Source organism: Sus scrofa, chromosome X, assembly GCF_000003025.6.
Source record: "Sus scrofa isolate TJ Tabasco breed Duroc chromosome X, Sscrofa11.1, whole genome shotgun sequence".
In the NCBI taxonomy this organism is placed as follows: Eukaryota; Metazoa; Chordata; class Mammalia; order Artiodactyla; family Suidae; genus Sus; species Sus scrofa.
Genome location: NC_010461.5, coordinates 55,257,497 through 55,281,147, shown reverse-complemented (window position 1 = coordinate 55,281,147; position 23,651 = coordinate 55,257,497). Strand labels below are relative to the sequence as shown.

Sequence of the window (23,651 nt, the reverse complement as noted above, 5' to 3'; positions counted from 1 at the left end):
TCAATAAAATTGTATAAATCCAAAAGGCATATTAAATATTATAATATTTAAAAAGTGCAATGCAATTACCAGAATGTGAATCCAGGTTGTGCTTCATGACTGAAAATTTCTTTTGGGCAGAGAAGCTCGATTTTGTGATAAACAGCAACAAATTCTACTGTAAACAGTTCAATTTGCTTCAACGACCATATTTAAAAAAAAATTTAAGCCTACTGCAACCCTAAATACAGTGATAACTTCCAATACAAACCATAACATAGCACATAGGATAGGGTATATTAATATAATTATTTTCACACCAGAATGAACCAGAAAGAATTTGCAGATTTCATTTTATTTAAGACAACAACAGCTACCAAAAGCACAGAATGGAAAGGCATATGACTAAATGTTTAACACTTGTTAAAGCCGACTGTTGGTTACATTTTTCGCTGTCCTTTTCTGTATCCTTGACGATTTCATCATTTCAAATGAAATAATGCTTTCGGGTCCACCCTGATTTGTCGAGAGCAGCTGCTGCCCCCGCCACATCAAGGGGGCGGGTCGCCGCGACGCCACAATCACTTCCGCCGCCGCAGTCGTGCCCGCCCCACTGCTGTCTGGAGGGGGAGGAGCTGGAGCCCCGGGAGCAGCGGCTCTGGCGGTCGTGGCGGTCGGAGGTCCGAAAGCTCTGCTCTTCACCAGAGTGTGCGGGGGGTCGCGACTGGGTGAGTGAAAGGCTGTTTCTTTCCTCGATCCCTCCAGACGTGGCGGTGGGGCGAGGGGCCGGGGGGCGGGGGGGGAGGCGAGGTGGAGGTGGGGGCTCTAAGTGAACAGATTTTCGGGCTCGCCCCTCGGGAAGGGGTGGGGCGGACGAGGGTCCTGACCGCAGAGGGAGGCCTGTGTCCTCCATCGGTCTGATTTAGGGCTCCATCCTCCGTCACCCGGCCCCAACAACGGCCCCTTTCGTGTGGCCCGCCCCCACTCCGCTCTGGGGGCTTGAATCGTTATTCGAGAGGGGAGTGGTGGTCGAGGCCCTCTCCCACCTCTCTCTGCCTGTCCTTTCCCTCCTCCGCCTTCCTTTTTTGGCTCCTCTGCGGAGCGATCCGTGGCCTTTCTTACCCCATTTTGCAGTTGTTTTGATGAATGGTAAATGGTGAAGATTTTTAGGTAAATATATTGCTCTCAGGAAAAGAATTGTCAGAAAAACAAAATCACTCCCAGGGAAAAACTATACCCCCCACACGCCCTTTTCTTTCTTTTTTTTCCCCCTTTTCCCATTGGTTTGGATTTACCTTTTGAGCCGATAAGTCTCCCCTTCTCATTATGACATTGCGGCCCCCTCCCATCCGTGTGTCTTGCGCGCGAGCAGGGACACACACGCACATGCCCGCACACACGCTTGTGCGCGCGCGCACACACGTACACACATATACATACACACATACGCATGCACAGAAACCTTCCATTGCGGCTCCCTTACCACCATCACCCCCAATACTCAAGGTTCCTGCGTATCCCCTCCCCCGCACATGCTTGGACACTCACACACACAAACCCTCTCACACACTCTCACGCTCTCTAGTGCCTTCCCCTGACACACACACACACACACACACACACATGGCCTCACACCTTCCTGTGCCTTTCCAAGCCTCTCACGGACTGCCACATTCACACCTCCAGAAGCTTCCCCCTCCTCCCTCTGCCTCTGCGTGCACTGGTGAGCACACAGAACACACACACACACACACACACACACACACACACACACACACACACACACACACACACACACATATCCTCATCCTCCCACACACCCTCCGGGCTGCCTTACCACACACACATAAGGATATCCTTGGATTGCTTTTTTCCTACGCCACTTACATGCATACTATGCATCCATACCTTTTTCACATACCTCTCTCAGATGCTCCCTGTCTGCTGCATATGAGCCTAGACACCCTCCTTCGCTGGTCCTTGTGGTGCACACACTCACACTCACATAAATCCTTCTCCAGAGACACTGCCTCCCCCCTTCCTGCCAAAAAACATTCTTTGATTGCTGGTGCCCACATGCCTGCCCCCCTGCCACACTCACATCCCTCTCCAGTGCTGTACCCCCATCGATGCATTTACTCACACTGACATTTCTCCATTGTTGCCTCCCATTTGGCGAACACATGCACACAAATTCAAGGGCACCCCTGTTCAGTGCTTCTATACCCTTTCTGGCCTGCCACAGATGGGGAAATACAGGCATTCCCTCACTAGAGTTCCAGCCATCATACAGCAAACCACACGCACATTCTCTTTCTCTCATACATACTCCCACCCCTCTCTTCTGAAGCCATGCCGGTCTTTTTCATAACTACATCCAGAATGGGACTCATTCTGCCTGACACTCATGCCTGTTACCAATGCCAGTGTCACCTGCATTTTCCCTACACAGACATCTCTGCTGAGTGATTGCTGGTCCCCCTTCCACCTGCCCCTCTCCTCCTGACAGACACATAGGCACTCTTGCAACACAGTGGTGGGGATCTATATTTTCTATGCTCTTCCAGTTTGCATTTCTCCTGTATGTCTGCAGGGCTCAGAAAAACGCAGACACCCCATAAAAAAACCACAGCAGTCTTTCCTCTTTCCATGTTGGCACCATGCCAGTGCTTCACCCACCTCTCAAGCGTCCAGTCAGCGCCCCCCCCCCCACCATCTTCCTTCAGATTCTCCTCTAAGTCTGGCTTTCCTACAAACCCAGTTTTGTAATCATTTTGCCAACATTAAAAATGTGTTCCAGGTCTACACCTGACAGTCACTGGAATGCTACTCCAGGCCTTAGAAGAAAGTGAAACTAATTTTAAAGGCCCCTTATTCTTTCTGTTACCTGCCTGCTGAAGTGAAAATAAATCTCCCTGCTCCTTTATTCTGAACTGATTTGACTTGCCCATCTCCAAAGTGTGTTCAGGGAGCAGGAGCCTTTCCAATCAAGCCCTAGCCGTGTTGGAAATCCTCCTAAGTCAGAGCAATGGGTCAGGAATCTAGCAAGCCTATATGGCCCAAGCCAGCAGGAGGGTATCAGTCCAACACAGACAGGAGGTATGGAAGAAGGCATGCTTGTGTCAGTTTCAGGCCTTCCACGAGCCAGCAGGAAAGGATTTTCGGCCAGAGAAAGACGCCATCTGAAGTCCCAATGCACAGGTCAGCCCCCAGTCAAACCACCAAGAGGAGCCGATCACCATTTTCCACCACCCGTCGTAGTTGGGACGACAGCGAGAGCTCGGGAACCAGCCTGAATGTTGATAATGAGGACTACTCCAGGTACCCGCCCAGAGAGTACAGGGCTTCAGGGAGCAGAAGAGGAATGGCTTATGGACATGTTGACTGTTTTGGGGCAGATGATAGTGAGGAGGAGGGGGCTGGGCCTGTTGAGCGAGTGCCAGTGAGAGGGAAAACTGGCAAGTTTAAAGATGATAAGCTGTATGACCCAGAGAAGGGGGCGAGGTCTTTGGCTGGGGTGCCCCCACGGTTCTCTAGTTTTAACCGTGATGTGAGAGATGAGCTTGACAAGTTAGACCCAGCCCCTGCAGCAAGACGCTCTGCTAACAGAGCTGAGTTCCTGCAGCCAAATAGCATGACCTCTCAGCCACCTTCTGCTGAAGGCAAGGTGGTGACAAATGGCAACAGCCTGGAGAGGGAGAGACGGGAGCAGAATTTACCTGTGCGTCCCAGCAGGGCTCCTGTGAGTATTTGTGGTGGTGGGGAAAACACCCCAAAGAGTGCAGAGGAGCCGGTGGTGAGGCCCAAAATCAGAAATCTGGCCAGTCCCAACTGCGTGAAACCAAAAATATTTTTTGATACTGATGATGACGATGATATGCCACACAGTACTTCCAGGTGGAGGGAGACTGCCAGCGCTGAGGAAGGCCACTCGGATGGCCTGGCAAGAAGAGGCAGAGGCGAGAGTTCAAGTGGCTACCCTGAGCCCAAGTACCCTGAAGACAAGAGGGAGGCCAGGAATGACCAAGTGAAGCCAGAAAAGGTGCCCAGACGGCGACGAACCATGGCTGACCCTGACTTCTGGACGTACAGCGATGACTACTACAAATACTTCGAAGAAGACTCTGACAGCGACAAAGAGTGGACTGCGGCTCTGCGTCGGAAGTATCGAGGTCGGGAGCAAAATATGTCATCCAGTGGCGAGAGCTGGGAGACTCTGCCGGGGAAAGAAGAGCAGGACACTGAGCAAGCCAGAGTGAATGCCGGCGCCGGGGCCAGCCCCAGTGCTGGTGCCAGTGCTGGCAGCAGTGGCAGCAGTGAACTTGAAGAAGTTCGAGGGCCCTCTGTCCAGGAAGAGGAGCAGGCATCCCCTGAAGAAGGAGAAGTTCCCTGGCTTCAGTACAATGAGAATGAGACCAGCAGTGAGGGAGATAATGATTCAGGTCAGGAGTTTCTGCAGCCTGGCGTCTTCATGCTGGATGGCAACAACAACCTTGAAGATGACTCCAGTGTCAGTGAAGACCTCGAAGTGGACTGGAGCCTTTTCGATGGGTTTGCGGATGGGTTGGGGGTGGCTGAAGCCATTTCCTACGTGGATCCTCAGTTCCTCACATACATGGCACTTGAAGAACGTCTGGCCCAGGCGATGGAAACTGCCCTCGCACACTTGGAGTCTCTGGCGGTGGATGTGGAGGTGGCCAATCCACCAGCCAGCAAGGAGAGCATCGATGCTCTTCCTGAGATCCTTGTCACCGAAGATCACAGCGCAGTGGGGCAGGAGATGTGTTGCCCCATCTGTTGCAGTGAATATGTGAAGGGGGAGGTGGCAACAGAGCTGCCATGCCACCACTATTTCCACAAGCCCTGCGTGTCCATCTGGCTTCAGAAATCAGGCACCTGCCCCGTGTGCCGCTGCATGTTCCCTCCCCCGCTTTAAGACCAAGGCTCTTTATTCCTGGTCTGCTGATTTTCCCCATCTGAAATCCACCATACTGCAGGAGCCCTCTCCAAATTAACCATTGAAATGAAACCAATCAGTCGATTAATCTCCACCTGTCGATTCCTTGTGATTATTTCCAATGTGAAAATGGTTGTGAGTGCATTGAAAAAAAAAGTCATCCTGTCTTTTAGAGGTTAGAAAGGGAAAACTAAACTTTCTAAATGCTACTTGAGATTGCAGTAAGAACATACATTTTCTAACCTGAACAGTGAAATAAGTTGCATTTGGTTTTTTTTTCAGTAGAATATGTTGCTGTTGATTGTAACGTCAAGTTTATCTGTTAAATTTGTCCAAAAGGCATCATCATTTCTGTTGCATGTTATGGGTTAATGTTCCTGTAATTGCAGTGCCGTAAAAGCTTATTAAAGTTCTTTTGGTTTTACATGGTATAGTGGAATTGTTTGGTTTCATCTACAATGGTGGCATTAAGTGACTTTATAATTAATCTCTTGCATTTGCATCCCAAATAGGGGTTTTTTTGGTGTTTCTACTTGGAGAAAGACTTTAGTTTCACTGGAAATGCTGGCTTCAACAACAGCAAAAAAGTAAGGCCAATTATTTCTAAAGGAACAAAGGTTGAGTAGAAAATACTGTCAGTCTATAAAAAGTAAATAAACAGCAAGAAAGCATAGTAAAAATAAACAGTGGTGGTAGGAATACGTCCAAACGGAGTGTAGGGGTGAAGGAGTTAAAAATCTCCTTTTCAACAATAGGAAGTCTCAGAGGGAGTGGGTAAAAAAAATAAAGCTGTATGCTAATTCTATACCTTAACACACTGTCACAAAAGGAATAGAAAATTATATGCCAGACAAGTGCTGTGAAAAACAGAGGTACCCACCCACACCAAGGGAGTAGGTTTGAATGTTTGGCCTTTTGCTTCAGATCTCTCTCTCTTTCCAATAAATATACCTTTTCAGGCACAGGTGAAGTTCTTCCCCGTCATATTTACCTTCCTTCCTCCACAGAGGTAAGCACTACCCAGGAAATGGTGTGTTTACTTCTTGTCTGTGTTTTTAGATGTGTGTGAGTGTGTGTGTGTGTATTAGTGTATATATGTATGTATACATGTGTATTGTATCTCCATAACTGATATAGAATGTTTATGTTTTTTTAAATGGACATAATTGCTAGAATGTATGTATCATTTTGCAACTTGATTTTTTTCATTCAACATTGTTTTTGAGATTTAGCCATTGTGATACAAACATTTTTAATTGCTGCATACTAGATTTTCCACTGTGGGAATGGGTTCATCCCAGTATTTTGCAGCAGTGAACATACTTAACTTTGTGTACATGTATGAGTTTCTCTAGGGGTAAATGTACAGAGGTGAAATTTGGGGGTCTTAGGGTTAGAGCATCTTCATTCTAACTAGATATTGCCAACCTGCTCTCCAAAGCGATTGTACTAATTGATACTGCTACCAACAGTTTGAGAACTGTTTTTGGCTCCAACAGCTTGGATACTGCTAATGATCAACCTCACAGGCAATCAGTGATGTGTAAATTAATACGACAATGAAACTGATTGTGTCTACCAGAAAGCAGTAGTTTTTCATGGTGGTAATAATCTAGTGTGGGCTGGAAGGAGAAAAAAATGGGAGCACTCGTGTGGGGGGTGTGAATGTGAACGAAAGCAGCCTTTTTGGAGAGCAGTTTGAGGAGTAGCTAGCTATCTTTCAAAATGGAAAATGGTGCGTGTCCCTGAGTGCAAATTAGATACGGTGGTAGTATGGAATTAGTGCTATGCAACAGTTATAAACTGTATGGACTGCTATGGAAAGATCTCCAAAACATGTTAAGTTAAAAAAAAAAAGCAGCATATTGTAGAGCAATATGTACAATCTTGATGTAAAATAAAATCTTGCAAAACTGAACTATATGTGAGAATGCATAAAAGTGTTTGGAAGCCTAACTGATGGCAATGTTTACCTCTGGAGAAGGATAGGGGATTAAGGGAAAGGAGTGAGGCTTTTGATTTTTTTCCCTCCCCGAAATAGTTAATCTGCCGGATTTTTTTTTTCCAGTGTCAGTGTATTTTCATGAATGTTAACAAAATAAGTCAAATCAAAAAAGTTTCCAATTGATAAAAAAGAAAGAATTTTTCTATCTCTGCAAGTATGGAAACGTGGTGGAAGCCACCGTCCTTATTTTTGCTGCAGCTGGTCAAGCTGCTATTTATAACTTCATCCCTCACAGCCATTCTGTGTTCCCCCTTGGCCTCCAGCCAGCACCTCAGCTGTCATGGTGACTCCGAAGTCTGTGACCTTGGAGGGACCTCATTTGGGTGGGGTTGTGGTGGTTGGCCTAATATTAACCTCTGCAGTCCCTTGACTGGAACCACACAAGGAGGGGTGTTAGGAACCCTCTTGCAGCCTGGTCGTTCTCCTCCCTCCTCCTTGAATAGTGGTGGCCCCAATTTCCCTTAGAGTCAGAATTAGTAAATCCATGGAAGGGGACTTCTCCTCAGCCCCTGCGGGTCCCCTGTTGGATAAGCCCATGGCTGCAGAGAGTCAAACCAGAGGTCAGGCTCTCCCGACTAGGGACATCAACAAGGCCTGAGACTCAGGTCCCCAGACCCAGCAGCCTGAGCCGAGACCTCAGTCTCATCACATCCGACATGGGGCGTCTGTCTGGGGGGAGGAGTCAGAGGACCGGAAGGTTTACTAAGGCGGGTGGTGGCCCAGAGCTCCTGGGAGGGATGTAGCCATGTCCTTGGCTGCCCAGTTCCCTTGTTCCTGCCAGTTTCTGACTCTCTGTCCTCTCTGACAATTCCCCAAGTTCCCCCATAGCTTTCCAATAAAACCATTCTGCTTAAATTAACTAGAGTTGGTTTCCATTGCTTGTAACTAAGAACCCCAAGTGGCATGCTTACCATCACCCTAGCCCTCTGTTATGCATGTTTTCTTACTCATATGAGAGATCCCTGATGGCCAAGGGTCAGGTGGTTTCTGTTTACAGTGCAGTGGACCCATTATTGACACCTCCTGCCATGGTTCTAGAACAGCAGGCCTTGGGTGCTTCTGTACACAAAGCAGACACTTTTGAGAGTACATTATTTGGTATATTGATTGAAGGTGCCACCCACCACACTGCACATCTTGGTTTCTGGACATGTTTCCTGGCTGCGGAATAAACAGCCTCCCATTTTCTTTGCTGATTTGGAGCAGAAATCCCTTCATCTTGTGAGAGAGCACCCCAGCTTCCTGACATGGTCCCCACAGCTGGCACTACAGCTGGATCATCCTAAGGTCCTTCCTGGCTCTAAGGCTCCGCCTTCTCTCAGCCCTCTGTTCCAGCTAGATCCTTCTCCGTTTGTGTCAGCACCTCTGACCTGAAATGTCCTTTCCAGCTCTGTCAATTCTTTCCGTTCTCTAACAAGTCCTGTTCTCAGGCCAGCTCCTGAAAATAATCTTTTCTGATGCTCCCAGCTCTCTGCACCCCATCCCTATGAGTCCTTGCAGTCAGGTGCTCTCTATGTCTGAGTCATTTCCATAGACCTGGCTCTCAATGCTGGCCTCAAAAGGGTTCAGCAGCATTTGCTGAGGATGAATGAGTTCCTCCCCAAGGTAAGTTCAGGGGCAGGGGTGGTGTTCAGAGAACCCAGGAAATGTCCTGGGGCCCTGCCCCAACCAGGAACAGGGTGCCCCCCTACCCCCAGCCTCTGCAAGCCCCCCCCCCCACTGGCCATCCTCTACTCCTCACACCCTCTGTCCCAGTTTCTGTTTGTCCTGCTGAATCCCCAGTGTTTCAGAGGCTGTTCTCAGGCCCAGGGCCAGCGCCTAGGAAGTGGTGGTGATCTCACACATGGAGAAATGCATGGCAAGCAACCTCAGTATACTCCTCTTTGACTTGACTTGAAACTCTTGACAAACACGGGGCTGATAGGGCACTTGTTAATCTGCCACCTCACCCCTGCCTCTGCCAAGGCCTGGTGTGGAGCAAGCTGGGTTCCGGGACCCCTGAGGAACACTTTCAGCCTGCCTTGATGTTCGCATCTGTAGAATGGAACTTTGCAGCTAGGCACATGGCTGCAGGTTTCTGCTGACCCCTGCATACCTCTCAGATTATTTCTGCCATCTGACTTCACTATTCTGAAGAAGGTAGTAGAATGTTAGTGAGATTTATAACCCTTACATTTGTTTTTTAATTAATTAATCAATCAATCTATTTTTTTTAGGGCCGCACCCACGGCACATGGAGGTTCCCAGGCTAGGGGTCCAATCAGAGCTGCAGCTGCCGGTCTACACCATGGCCATAGCAAAATCAGATCTGAGCTGCGTCTGAGACCTACACCACAGCTCATGGCAACACCAGATCCTTAACCCACTGAGCAAGGCCAGGGATGGAACCTGCAACCTCACGGTTCCTAGTCGGATTCATTTCTGCTGCACCACAATGGGAACTCCAATCCTTACATTTGAATAAGAGTTTCCCAGACCTCTTCACATTCAGTGATGTCACCTGACCCGTCTGTCAACCTCCGGAGGTGAAGCATAAAAAGATAGAGGCGATTTGGAAAGGCTGTGGCAGTTCTGAAGGGAGAGTGACAATATGTGTGCATGATAGGGGAGGCAGCAGGGACATCCTGTCTGCACCTGTCCCAGCCCCAGTGAGCTGAGCAGGTAGGGGTCTGGTCCTCAGCGTAAAAAGTCCAGCCTGGCTCCAGCTAGACACCATTCAGGGGTGCTGGGCCCTGGCACCCCAGCTTGCCAGCCACCCTGCAGCTCACTGAGGGACTGGGCAAGAACAGCCTGGGGGCACCCAGATAAGAGGACACTAGGCATTTGGGTGGAAGGAAGAGGAGAAACAAGACCCAGATGGTAGAGGATTTCTTCCACAGCAGCTGAAGACTAGCAGAGGGTCACTGCTTACAGATTGTCGAGGAATGCAGTCCAAGCAGGGCCTGAGAGCCAGCCTGAAGGAAAGTAGGGACTGGGCACTAAACACATGAAGACAAATGTCTAGAGACCCAGGGGAACCATACCCAAGGCACTGCTTATATTCAGTCAACATATTCCTATTCTCTCTGCACTGGGAGCTGGGGATTCAGAACTGACTAGTTCAACAAATATTTATTGACCTTCTGCCTGGGGTGTGTTGGATCAGGGCCTGCAAGGCATGAATAAAGCTTAGTCCTCCCCTCAAAGAGCTCATAGTCTAGTGTGGAAAACAGACATGTAAAGAGAGGATTACAACCTTCTGTGCAAAGCACTTCATGGAGGCAAACATGGGGTGACCTGGGAGCCAAAAGCCCTGCTGGCTCTGCTGGGCAGGGGCACTGATCTTAGGAGGCATCCTGGACGAGGCTACTCCAAAAGTATGCATAGGCATCAGCCAGGTAAAGAAAGGAGAGCAGGAGGGTAGGATGGGGCCTTTCCCCTATTGTCTATCAGTGGGAGTGTCAATCAGTTTGTTTGAAGGGCCATTTAATGAAATGTATTAACATTTAAAATCTGCACACTTTCTGACCTAGCAATTCCACTGGTAGAGTTTCTCCTACATGAGTGAAAGCACAAGGTTGTTTGTACAAGGATATTCATTGTTGCCTTGTTTGTAGTAGCAAGAGACTGGAAAGCATTTCAACGTCCATCACTAGAGGCCTGGTTAAATAAATTACAACATAGCCATCAGATGCTTCACTAGATAGCCTTTCCCCAGCATGAAGCAGATCTGCAGCTATTGCAGTGTAAGAGTATCCAAAACCGGGAGTTCCCGTCTTGGCTCAGCCGAAACAAATCCGACTAGCATCCATGAGGACATGAGTTCGATCCTGGTCTTGCTCAGTGGGTTAAGGATCCAGCATTGCCATGAGCTGTGGTGTAGGTTGCAGACGTGGCTCAGATCTGGTGTTGCTGTGGCTGCAGCGTGGGCTGGTGGCAACAGCTCCAATTCGACCCCTAGCCTGAGAACCTCCATATGCCACAGGTGCGGCCCTAAAAAGACTAAATAAATAAATAAATAAATATATGAATATATAAATAAAAGAGTGTCCCAAACCAAGAAGTGAGTCAGAGAACAGTGGGCACAGTTACCATGAGTGTCTCACAAAAGATACACACACATCTGTGCTTACCTGTACATAGAATGTCTCTGGAAAGATACACATAAAACAAGTGCTGAGGTCAGGGGTGAGAAAGAACCTCACTCTTTCCTGTATGCCCTTTTGCCCACTTGGAGTTTTTGTTAATTTGATTTTTTTTAACCACATGTATACATAACCAAGGGGTTGGGGAGGGGGGAGGCAGGAGGGCAGAGACCTCTGAAGAAGGGAACTGAATGAACAAAGGCAGGGGTATGAAATAGCCTGTTGTGTGTATGCATGGCCCCTGGGAAGCAGAATTCTGCCCTGAGCAGCCCTTATTATAGGGAAAAGAGGAACTGGAGTTTAGCTGGTTTCTTGAGGACACAGTGTGAAGGCTGGAGGGTGACCCAGCACCCAGAGCAGGTCTATAACATCTTAGGTATGTAAAAAAAGATCTCCAGATTGTCTATGTGCGTAATAGAGGAACTATCAGGAAATCTACCTAGACCATCATGTTAGCAGTGGTTCTCTCAGTGGTAGGATTATGGGTAATTTTGATTTTCTTTCCATTTGGAGGGCATTTCTCAAATTCCCTTCAATGAGCAGGTGACCAGGGCAAAAAAAAAAAAAAAAAAAAGAAAAACAAAATTGGAATGTTAATGGAACAGTGACTCAGGCCTCTCAAAGGCTGGTTCTTCCTGAGGGAAGCTAAGCTGGCCATGGGCAGCCGACCCAGTCCTCAGCCGGGTGGTGCAGGCTGGCCCAGAGACCAGGGCATTTGGAGTCAGGTCTGTGTCAGAAACAGTTTTCATGCTAATTCACTGTGAGTGGTGAGCGAGGCACACACCCTCTCTTGCCTTGGTTTGCTTATTTATAAAATGGGACAAAAGAATCCCTATCTGATAGAGCAAAGGGAGTAACAGATGGACAGAATACGCTGTATAAGCATAAGGGGATGGTTGTTATCATTTCTGCTGGCTTTTTTTTTTCTGGGCTGGAGCAGCAGGAGCCCGGAGCTCAGAAGAAAAACCACTACTCCCTGGGTAGAAAGAATCCCCCCACACACATCGTTCCCTCTTCAGCAACTGAGCAAGGCCAACTCCGGATGCCTGGCCCTGGTCTGGAGAAAAATACTTAGCAGGAGTCCAACATTCCCTTTGGAAGCAGAGTGCGGCAGGGCATCGAGATGGGGGAGGAGGAGGAGGAAGCAAAATGTTTGCTGTTTTTTTCTATGCAATTGACTCTGCCGGCCTAGGCCCTTTGCTCACCACTGTCTGTGCACAGATGGCGGCTGAGCCCCTCTCAAGAAGGGCTTGGCTTCCTGTCGAGCGTGCCCACCCCATCCAGACCCGCTGAGGAATGTGGGCTGGTCCCGGCTGGATGGGCTCTGTGTCTGCCCCGGCCCCTCCCTGAGCCCTGGCCTGACCCCTCCTCAGGCCTGGATGAAGGAGCTTCTGTGTCCCAGGGCCCCCCGCCTGATTAGGCATGGCTGCTACACTGACTCCTCCCTTGCAGGCTGGGCATGGGGAAAGAAAAACCTGAGGCTTGCCCAGAGTCCTAGGGCTAAGAGAGTGGAACTCCTCTGGGTTTCTGGAAGTCAGAAGCTCCCGCTGGTCTCTTTGTTCCTGAATGAAGGAGTCCCAGAGTGACAGGTTCAGGCCAACCAGGGGTGGGGTCTTCTCTAATATCTTTGGTCAAAGCCTAGACCATAAATACCAGGATCTGATGGACCCCCAGGCTTGGTCATCATGTAGGTTCTGTAGAGGTGGCGCTTGCGCCTTGGCTGCAGGCAGGCAGCATGAGGTAGAGGCAGTGAGGCCCGTGGTCACCAGAAAGTGTATCTTAGAGTGTTAAAATGTATCTTCCTATTTGGCCATAGATGGGGGCAGGGGTCTTTTTGTTTTCTGTTTTTTTTTTTTTTTCTCTTCTCTGCATTCAAAGAGCCACTTGACTACTTGTTAGCTCTCGGTCTTGAGTGAGTCACTTCACCTCTGTGGGCTTCAGTTTTCTCATCAGTAAAATGGGGACAATAACCTCATGTGACCACTGTGAAGAGGACATGAGGGCCTAGTGCAGTGGCGGTTTGTAGGAGATCCTTCAGAAGTGGCATTTCCTTCCTGTATTTACTAAGTGCTTCCTTTTGTGGAGCACTGGGGAATGCAGAAATGACTAAGACTGTCTCTGTCTCTGCCCTCAAGCAGGTTCAGGGGTTCCCATCCCCTTGGCCTCTAGCCCAGGCTTAACCTTGAGCCCTGCTTCTGACCAGGGGATTCTGGCCTGTCCCCAAGACTATGGCATTGCTCAGGTCCTATTAGATGCCTGAGGCCCAGGCTTCCTCCTGCCTCAGTCCAGGGACCGGAGCACACAGCCTGGAGACAGTCTTCCCTGGGCAGCCTGCCAGCTTGCTACCATTTATTTCTGGAAGTATATCACAAATTTTCACAATAGCTCTGCAAAGGAGGTATGCTGATCACCCATCTCAAAGATACTTGCCTTCAGGTCCCAGGTCTGCATTTTGCTTATTCCGCTATCTTGGGCAAGTGCCTTAATCTGTCTGTGCCTCAGTTTTAGCATCTGTAAAATGGGAGTTCAATAATAGTAGCTCCCTTTGAGAGGCAAAGGGCTGAGAGCAATGCCTGATGACTATTCAGCTTTTGATATTTGTTAACTGCTATCCTTAAGGAGCTAATGCTCAGGAGGGGAAATATCCTACCAAGATCACAGAATTAGGAAGTGGCAGAGCTGGTGCTGGTACCCTAGTCTTCCTGACAGTAACTACTCTGCCATCTTTTGCTTCTTACCCTTTGGATTTCTGGATTCTGTACCTGGATTTCCTATGCCAGGCCTCCGTTAGCTACTCAGGACTCTGTTGGCTTTCCCATGTGGACTTCTTGATGGGGCCATTGCAAGCACCAGCTGCCATATTATTGAGATCTGATCCACTGCCCTCCAGGCAGGCCTACCCCTGGGCTCTGATAATTTGGTCTATCATCAGGCCCTGCCTCACTCCATATTTTAAACAATAAAATTAACCATGCTAATAGAACACTGTGCTTGTACATTAAAATATACATAATATTAAAATAGATCTAAAAAAATTGACACTCAGTCCTTAGAGTGGCCCTATGGGGTAGATGTTACTGTCACTTCCATTTGCCACGTGAGAAAATCAAAGGTGCAAAGAGATTAAGCGATTTGCCCAAGGCCTCACAGCTAGACGTGGTAGAGCCAGAATCCAAACCCAGGCTGGCTGGCTCCAGAATCACTGCTCTAAACTGGTATGCTCTGGAAGGAAGAGTTTTGGAAGTTGGCTCATTCAGGCAGCCCCATCTCACTGCAGCAAACCCAGCCATGTCTGGCACCAAATTCCATGGGAGCAGGAGCCAGTCATATTTGTTCACAGCTGAATCTTCAATGGCTAACATAGTACCTGGCACATGGTAGATGCTTAATAAATCCTTGTTGAATGAGTGAGTGAATGAATGAAATTAACATAGGGTGGTAGCCATTAGGAGGGAGAAAAGAGAGGGATTCAAGAGATAAGAGGGAGAACTGACCAGATTAGGAAACTGATCCAACTGGGGGTATGAGGAAGGCTTGGATGACTCCCAAGATTTAGGCTTTTGGGTGACTGTATGATGAGGTCATTTACTGAGATAGGAACCCTATAGGAGGGACAGAATGCAGGGGTGGGGAGAGTGGCATTGATGAATTCGGTTGAGGATGTCGAGTTTGAGGTGCCTTTGAGACATGCCAGGGGATGTTCAGGAAGCTGTTGGATGCAAGGCTCAGGCTTAGAAGAGGGATTTGGGCCCCCTGCCCAGCCCCCTCCCTTTGCCCCGCCCCCTTCAATCACACTCTAAACCTCTGGCCCAGCGGCCTTTACTCTTCCTACTGGGAAGGGAAGGAAGGAATCTTTGATGGTGGGAATGGGGGTGGGGGGTGCTTTTCTAAACCAAACAAACGCATACACAGTGCCTGCTTGTTGAGGATCAGCTTGCCTGGCTCTGGGCACATGTAGGCTGGCTTCCAGGGCGGACTCCCCCTCCCACCACCCGCCGGCCCCTGCCACCTGCTCCCTGCCAAGGTGAGCTCTGACAGGGCGACTTGTCATCTTTTCAACACCTCATTTTTCCCTCCTTACTCACTGCCTGGGGAGAGGTCCTTCCTGTTTGCACACCTCGGGGGCTAGGCCAGGAGGAGGAACAAAAACAGCCTTCATGGTACAGGGGGAGGGGAGGGCACCGGGAGAGCACAGGGGGGGAGAGGAAGAGAGGGAAGAAATGGATGGAGGAGGAGGGAAAAGAGTAGAAGGTTACAGACCCAGTTCCCAAACCCACCCCCCCAGCCAGCCCATCACACACACCACACACACACACACACACACACACACACACACTGTCCTCATTGAGTACTGGCACTGGGGACACTGATCCCCAGGTTGCTCAAGGAGGTCAGGATACAAGCTGGCTTTAGAAGCTAACTGTCCTATTTTCCCAAGCTCCAACCTAGGCTTGGGCCTCTAGTTGCCCAACCCAAAGTCCCCTGCGTGGTCTCCATCTCCAGCCCCTGCCCTCCCCGCCCCCTCCATCTCTGGGTGTCCCGCACATTGCCTCTGCTCCCCTCTGCCCCAGGCCCAGGGCTCCTGCACCCCCATCCCGGCTCCCGGCAGGATCCCCTCCTGGGAGCCCCGCCCCCTTGGGACCCGACCCGCAAGTAATCCCCTCCCTCTTCCTGCCCCCGCAGCTCCAGCCCCTTCCAATTAGCCTAGTCTCCTATCAACTCCGCTGGGATCGGCCGCCCCCCTCCTGCCCCCTCCTCCTCTGCGCTCCCAAGTGGGGAGCCCCGCTCCCAGGCTGGCTGCCCCATTCAAGGCTCCCTCCTCCTTTGTCCCCGCCTGTCACTCATGCAGGCCATTAGCATTTCTAAAGCCCTCTTCTCCTGATCGCGCTTTGGCTCAGCCTGGGCAGAGGAACTTAGCCCTATAGAACAACTAACAATTCCAACTAACCTTCAAGAGCACTTTGGAGTATATAATTCACGTTTCTATATAGCTGTTTTATTTGCTTCTCATAACCGCCCTTAGCGGTGGGACACTGACATCTCGAGAAGTTCAGTGATTTGCCCAAGGTCACAAAGTAATTTCTGAAGCCAAGATATTTCAACTCAGGTTTGTCTAATGCCGAGGCCACATTCTTTCCACTACACCACCTTGCCTCTCTGTCAGGCTGAGCTTGCTTCTGTTTGGCTGGGCTTTCTTAAAAAGTGGGCTAGGCGGCTGGATGCTCCTGGGGAGTGGTTGCTGGATTCAGCCTGCAGAGGAGGTCCTGGGTGGTTTCACGTGGCTGCTGCTAACCCAAGGATTCCACCGCCTGGGGAACATGGCCTGGCTTAAATCGCTGCATGGGGAAGTGGTTAAAGGATCTGGAGCCAGATACCAGGTTCAGATCCTGCCTCTGCCACCTGGCAGCAGGGAGGCCTTAGATAAGCGACTTTGTGCCTTAGCGTCCTCTTCTATACAGTGAGGAGGGTAATGATTGTACCTACCTCATAAGGTTGTAGTGAGCATTAAGTGAGTTAATATGAGGAAAGGACCTAGAATAGTGCCTGGACAGCACTATGGGAGCCTGGTAGTGTTATTGTGTGTTCATCCACAAGTCTTCTGATGTCAGGATCAGCATAGTGTAAGCTTTATTATCAGACAACCTAGGATTCAAATCCTGGCTCTACCATTTACTAGCAGTGTGACTTTGGTTAAATGGCTTACCCTCTCTGGGCCTCAGCAATAAAATGGAGCTAATCGTGGTTCTCAGTTTCCAGAGTTGTTATAAAGATTAAGATTTGCACAAGTATTATCCCAAAAGGTAGAATGCCATAGACACTCTATGCTTTAAAAATTACTGTTAATAATTATGGGAGTTCCTGCTGTGGTGCAATGGGATCAGTGGCATTTCTGGATTGCTGGGAGGCAGGTTCGATCCCCAACCTGGCACAGCGGGTTAAGGATCTGGCGTTGCTGCAGCTGTGGCATAGGTCACAACTGTGGCTCAGATCTGATACCTGGCTTGGGAACTCCATATGCCATGGGGTTGCCAAAAAATAAAAAAATAATAATTCTGTTCAAGATCCTATTTAAGACCTTTTAAATTTTTTGTTGTTGTTGTTGTTGTTGCTATTTCTTGGGCCGCTCCCGCGGCATATGGAGGTTCCCAGGCTAGGGGTCGAATTGGAGCTGTAGCCACCAGCCTACGCCAGAGCCACAGCAACGCGGGATCCGAGCCGCGTCTGCGACCTACACCACAGCTCACGGCAACGCCGGATCGTTAACCCACTGAGCAAGGGCAGGGACCGAACCCGCAACCTCATGGTTCCTAGTCGGATTCGTTAACCACTACGCCACGACGGGAACTCCCAGACCTTTTAATTTTTTGCCTCTTCTTGCCTCATCTCTGACTCAGGGATGCCTCTCACCCCTCCTGGGCTCCAGCTGCTTCCCAGTGTCTGACCTACCCCAGGACCACTGTGGACAAAGCATTTTCTGAGCCTCCCCATGGGCACTGAACATGCAGAAGACAGTCAGAGGCCACCAGGAATCTTCACGTTTGCACTCCTGTTTTCCTCTAGGTGAGTGCAACACGTTGAAGCTTACAGAATCCATTTGCACCCATTAGTTATGGCAACAGGGCCTCCCTCACAACCATTTTGGGACACAGTAGCACAGGGCGAGCTCTGATTAGTCCACCCTGCAGATGGGGATGCTGAGCCTCGAAGTAACTTGTCTACAGCTCCCATGGCCAGGAACTGAGACCAAGTCTTGGAACAGTGCTCTCGGGGCTAAGGCCCAAGCAAAACACCCCCTTTGCTGTGTTGTGGTACCTCCTTGCAAGATTTCACACCTATGTTGGGACACATATGTTGGCCCATTCCACCTCCATAAACAAAGTCTTGCATCACCACAGAAAAATCATCTCCTGCACTAGAAGAAGAATACCTATTTTAATTCTACAGACATTTGACCTTGGTGATAAGAAGGTCACTTTACTCCAATGCTAACTTTAAACAGGTTACATGTTATTTAAAAGAATCATTTTAATAGGCCAACATTGTTCTAGTTGGATTATAATAGTCCAAACCACTTGGAAATATCCTCATCTCCTCAATTCTCAGGATCAGAACCATAGTTTAAAAAAAAAAGGAAAAAAGCTTCTTTAGAAGCTCTAGGGTTTCAGTTTTTACTAGTGACTGGGTGGGGCTGGGAGGTAGGAGAGTGGGGGCTGTGGATTACAGAATTCCCAAGGGCATAGGTAGTTGGTAAAATTATATTCAATAGACCTAGTTTTCTCCCATGGTCTAAGCTCTAGAAAGCTGAGCTTGTGGTAAAACCTTTTTGGTTGGTGTGGGATCCATGGAATATGGAGGGGATGTGTATTAGAAACATTGAGCCAACCGAGTCTTCTAGAAAGGCTAGGCCTGACCACCTATTATACCACTGAATTCACCTCTGCTCAAATTGCTCCTGTGATTGGAAAGATGGCCACACTCTATTTGCTCAGATTTAGGAGTCTGTCTGTGACAGTCCAAGGCCAAGTCCACTGGTCATGAAGAATAAAGGGCCAAGCTTCACACAGCCAGGGATATTTCCAGAAAAGGCCGAAAAGGCCACAGTTTTGACATTCTGGAGAAAGAGGGTTGTGCTGGTGCTCATCACTTATTGGACCTTGTTCCTACTGATAACTAGATACCATGGGCGCGGGAATAGAATGTTCCAGCTGAAAGTGTCTTTAGGCCAACCCTCTAACTGTAATATCCAGAGATGGCAAGGGGGTGACTCAAGCTCACCAGTGACTTGATATCAGAACCCAAGTCTCTGAACTCCCATGTGTGCATCCTTTCTGCCTCCCCCTCTCAGTGCACCACTCCCTATGTCTGGTGACTTTAGTTACCTCTGCACCTGGGGTTCCTCAGGCCCACACTCTGCCTCAAGATTTGTGCTGTTCAGTTCAATAGCGCCCAGGTCAGATGTGCTGGAAGTGTAAAATACACACTGGACTTGGAAGGCAGTGTAAAAAAAGAAAATAAAATATCTCATTAATAATTCTTATATTGATTATATGTTGAAATGATAATATTTGGATATAGTGAGTGAAATAAAATACATTATTAAAATTCTTTTTTTTTTTGTTTTACTTTTTCTTTTTTTTAATCTTTTTAGGACCACACCTGTGGCATATGGAGGTTCCTAGGCTAGGGGGTCGACTCAGACCTGCAGCTGCTGGCCTATGCTGCAGCCACAGCAATGACAGATCTGAGCCATGTCTGTGACCTACACTACAGCTCATGGCAATGCCAGATCCTTAACCCACTGAGTTAGGCCAGGGATTGAACCTGCATCCTCATGGATGCTAGTCAGATTCGTTTCTGCTGGGCCACGACGGGAACTCCTTTGGTTTTACATTTTTTAACCTAGCTACTAGAACATTCCATAAGTGGTTTGCATTATATTTCTATTGGACAACAATGTGACACATCTCCGGCAGCAGTAACCATCCTGTCAGTTCTGAAGAGATGCCCAGGTGGGGCAGGATACATAATGGAGGAAGGTCACAGCAGATGGCAAGGAGCCAGGGCCCAGACTGGCAGGCAGGAAGGCCATTGAGCCCAGGGTCAGAGTCTGGGCTGGAGTCAGGTGGGTGGATGATATCTGGGGAGGAGATTCTGACAGGCAGCTCGTGGAGGCAGAGCCACAGGGCATGGGGTTGGGAGACCTGACTGAAATCCTGGGAAGACTGGGAAGATGGGGAGAGGGCAGCAGTCCTGGAGGGCAGCTCTTGAGGCCTGATCTCTCCACTGGGCTGAATCCCAGTTCTACCACTTGCTAGCTGTGTGACCTTGGGCAAGTTACTTAACCTCTCTGTGCATCGGGTTCCTTTTCTGTAAAATGAGAGTAATACTAAGAGTTCCTATGTTGCAGGATACATGTACAGCTCTTGGAACAGTGCCTGGCACATAGTAACTACTCAAAAGGTGTTAGTTATCTTGTAAATCAACTGTTATTCAACAAAAAAAGGTATTAGTTATCATTTTGATCATGGCTTGTCAGGGAAGCAAGCCAGGATTGTGCTATTACAGCATCCTCTGCAGTCCTAGGATGGGCTTGGGCTAATGAGCTAGGGGGCTAGCTATTGGATCTGGGGTACAAGGCAGAGGCAGAAGTTGAGACCAGCTGTGGCTACTCTTGACCCCCACGACCAGGAATCCAAGAGAAGTTTCACCTGAGGTTGGGGTCAATCCTAGGGGCCATGATGGTGGCTCTGTGGCCACAGCTGTGGGCATAAGAGGCTGCAGGCCCAGGAAACCAGACAGCTCAGCCCAACTCAGGTCCCCATTACTCTTTCTGGGACCATCCTTAGACATGAGAGGCTTTGTCCCAGCCCTGCCATGCATAGGGATTCTGGGCCTCAGCTCTGCAAGGGAAAATCACACGGAGACATATAAATCCCTCTGTCTGTAGCTCGAGTAACAAGACCCAGCTCTTGCTGCAAAGCAAGAAGCGGCACTTGACTGCTCTGAAGTCTGCTGTTTCTGTTTGTGCTTGGCTCTGGGCTTAGAGAGGGGTCTAGGCAGACACAACACTCCATTGATATTCTTGGTCATGCCCAGGAGTTGAGCTCTTCTTCCCCCTGATAATGGAGTTGCAGCCTGGGTCCAGCCCTGCAGAGAGCTGAATCCTTGAAAGTGGGTCCTGCTCCCCTCCCTCCCTCTCCCTTTACTCTGTTTGAGGCCCTACCGAGAGGGAAGCGTGAGTGTCAATAGTAGACTCGGAACAGAAAGGATTTAGGAAATACTTTTTAATATCTGGCCTAATCCAGTGAGGCGTGAGGTACTAGAATAGGAGACCCAGTGAAGCTGGGATGATCCAGTCTGAGGAAGGGAGTGATTTCTGGTTCCCCCATGACTGCTATTCCCTCTCAGCTTCAGAAGTGGGAGAGAAGGCTTGCCCATCTGGTTGGAATTTACTGCAAGAAAAGAGAGAGATGGAGAGGAAGGGAGGAAGGGAGAGAGAGACTGGGAGAGAGAGAGGGAGAGGAATGAGGAGGATGTTTGTGTGTGTTGGGGGGGAGTCACAAATACAAGAGCACTGAAAGAGAATCTAATCTCTTTGGCCATCATCTCCCCAAACCTGTTCCTTAGCATTGCTCTTTGGCAGCATTGGCCTGGATGCCAGCAGAGTCAGGAGTTTTTAAAAGCCCCCTGGGGCCAGGGCTTTGAGTGGACAGTGGGTCATGGGTGACTGCCGGGCTGCTTGTCTTAATGGTAGGGTGAGGTTATGTTAGCTCCCTAGGCCAAAGAAGCAAAGCAACCATCATCAGGAGCTTCTGGCATTGGTGTATGTGTGTGTATATGCCAAGTGTGAGTGTGTGCACGCTCGTGCATGTGTGGGCATGTATGCATTGGGGATATTTGCAGCCAAGCCCTGCCAGGAGCACAGAGGGCCTCCAGAGACAGCCTCAGTCTGGCCTCAGGTGGGCACGGATTGTGACGAGGGCTAGAGCAGGCCTGGCTAGGAGGCAGGCAGATCTGAAAGGAGGGAAGAGCTGGGCGGAGACTGTAATGGGGTGGACACAAGATTCTCGTGCCCAGGGGAAGGCCTAGCCAGTGGCAGGCTAGAAGCTCTGTTGCCAGAGACAAGGCCATTGTCACTGTCACCTGAGGTGGGTGCTCACCATTTGACCACACTGCCCTCAATCAACTACGGGCGCTTGAGGCTGGCCTGGGCAGTGGTGGGGTGGCTGTGGGCCCTTGTATAAACTTCCTTATGGGGGGCTGTGATAAACAAGCAAATCCAGAGAGACTTTGCAGACTTCACAGAGAGCCCATGAAAGACTAAGCCCAGACCCTCAGTTGGCGCTGGGGTGAGACCGATTGAGAGGGCTAGGGTATCTGCTTTCCTAGAAAACAGAGAACACTGAGAAAGGGGGCCAGCATAAAGTGAAGGGAGCCCTGGACGGAGACTCAGGAGGCCTCTGATCTAGACTTAGTCCAGAGTCTGGTCTCCTGTGTGACCCTGAGCAATGCCTTCCCCTTTCTGGGCCGAGGAGTCTGTCTCTGAGGGAGGGCCAGGCTCCATGATGGTGAAGGCCAGCGCTGATGAAGTCAAGACTCACCGAATCAAGATATAGAGAATGTATGCATATCTGCAGACGTCTTTGAATCCTTTCTATCTGAGACTCAGTGGGACCTCCCAGAGCAATCATCCTTCCAGGCAAACCCCGCTCCCCCCCAACCACTGCCCCAGCCCAGATAGGAATCTTCACGAACTTGTCTTTAGGAGAAGGGGCGGCTGCCCCCACCTCTCCCATCTTACCTGCCCCCCCCCCCCCGCCAGAAGTCCTTCCCATATCTCTCTTTCATCCCTTCTTTATACCAGGGTTCTCCTGAAAGTAGTGTCTCTTGGGTCCCATTTTTAATTTCTTTTGTTTCCCCCAACCAAGGAGAGGAAGAATCTGACGGCACATCTGTTTGGAATTTGGGGGTGGGGGTAGGGAAATGAGGCAGTTTGCTTTTCCTGCACTCCAAGAGTTCCAGGGTGGGGAGAATGGTGAGAGCCGGGGGGCCTCCCCCCACCTCCCACCTCCCACCCCCCATGGTCCTTGTCAGCTGCCTTCTTGGCCCTTCTCATCACCGAGACAAACAAACAATCAGGAGGCAGACCTGAAACCTTGTGCTGAGACGGCAAACAGCGTGGCCGGGCTCCGGCCTTAATGGGCCCCAGCCCTGGCCTGTCTGCTCCCGCCCTGCCTGCTTCCAATGTGTTTCTGATTTGTACTGAGCTAGCTGCTCTGCCACGCTGAATGTGGCAGCTGCCTCAGCCCCGCCTCTCGGGGATCCAGGGGTGGGAAGGTTGCGAGAAGCCAGCTTGGTGTAGAGGCCGTGGCAGGAACTTCTGAGACATATACACAGACGTGGCTGGGGGAAAGGGTGGGAGTAGGGATGGATTTCATCTGGCTATAAACAAACATGCTTCTAATTTAGGGACCCAGGGGTGCCAGTCACCAGATCCCACTTACCCATTTTCCAGGGGGCAGGCAGAGCGGGAACTGGAGTGGGGATGCCTGGGGACTAGAATGGACTCTTTTCGAGGAGTCCCACTCCCAAAAGGTGGCAGGGATTTTCTGGGGATGGGAAAGGCAGAAGGAAAGACAATAAAGTTCCAGGAAGACTTTCCTCCAGAAAAGGCATAGGGTAATGGAGACAGGAAGTTTGGTGTCTGCAAAATAACTGAGCAGCAATGGCCAGGGAAGGTGATGTTTCTGACCTTCCCCACCCCAAATCCTAGAATGGGAGAATCTCAGAAGTCATGGGGCCACTTACTATACACTCTACTCCCTCCAGAGAACAAGTATTTATAAAAGCTGTGGTCGATGGGTCTGGATGGCTTGGGCCCTGCCCCCCTACAGGGGACAGGCATTCTGTCATTTTGCTCGTTTGCCTTGCACACTTAAACTTCCATTCAGATGGGTGAATTTTTGAGCACCTGGGTGAAGCATCCTGGCACATTTTCTTTGCACTTTCATCCTGGCCCTCTGCCTAAAGATAATATCTATATGTTCTTCACTGCTGAGGGGACCAGTTGAGGAGATAAAGAAGT

General features: G+C 49.6%; 1 protein-coding gene across 6 annotated transcripts; it reads left to right on the top strand.

Moving 5' to 3' along the window:
* PJA1 (praja ring finger ubiquitin ligase 1) lies at window positions 565-6,854 on the top strand. Of its 6 annotated transcripts, none has more exons than XM_005673705.3 (3): window positions 565-707; window positions 3,112-3,300; window positions 3,868-6,854. In XM_005673705.3, exons 2-3 carry the CDS (start codon window positions 3,173-3,175, stop codon window positions 4,913-4,915), a joined length of 1,176 nt encoding a protein of 391 aa, XP_005673762.1. In that variant the 5' UTR covers window positions 565-707; window positions 3,112-3,172; the 3' UTR covers window positions 4,916-6,854. The 6 variants fall into 6 exon arrangements, with proteins under 6 accessions (XP_005673762.1, XP_005673761.1, XP_005673760.1 ...); XM_005673704.3 differs by having other exon boundaries at window positions 3,106-3,300; XM_005673703.3 differs by having other exon boundaries at window positions 2,780-3,300.

What these genes read in the sequence shown, in the direction of transcription:
- PJA1 (XM_003135160.5), top strand. Translation starts at nt 3,008, where the DNA reads ATGGGTCAGGAATCTAGCAAGCCTATATGGCCCAAGCCAGCAGGAGGG.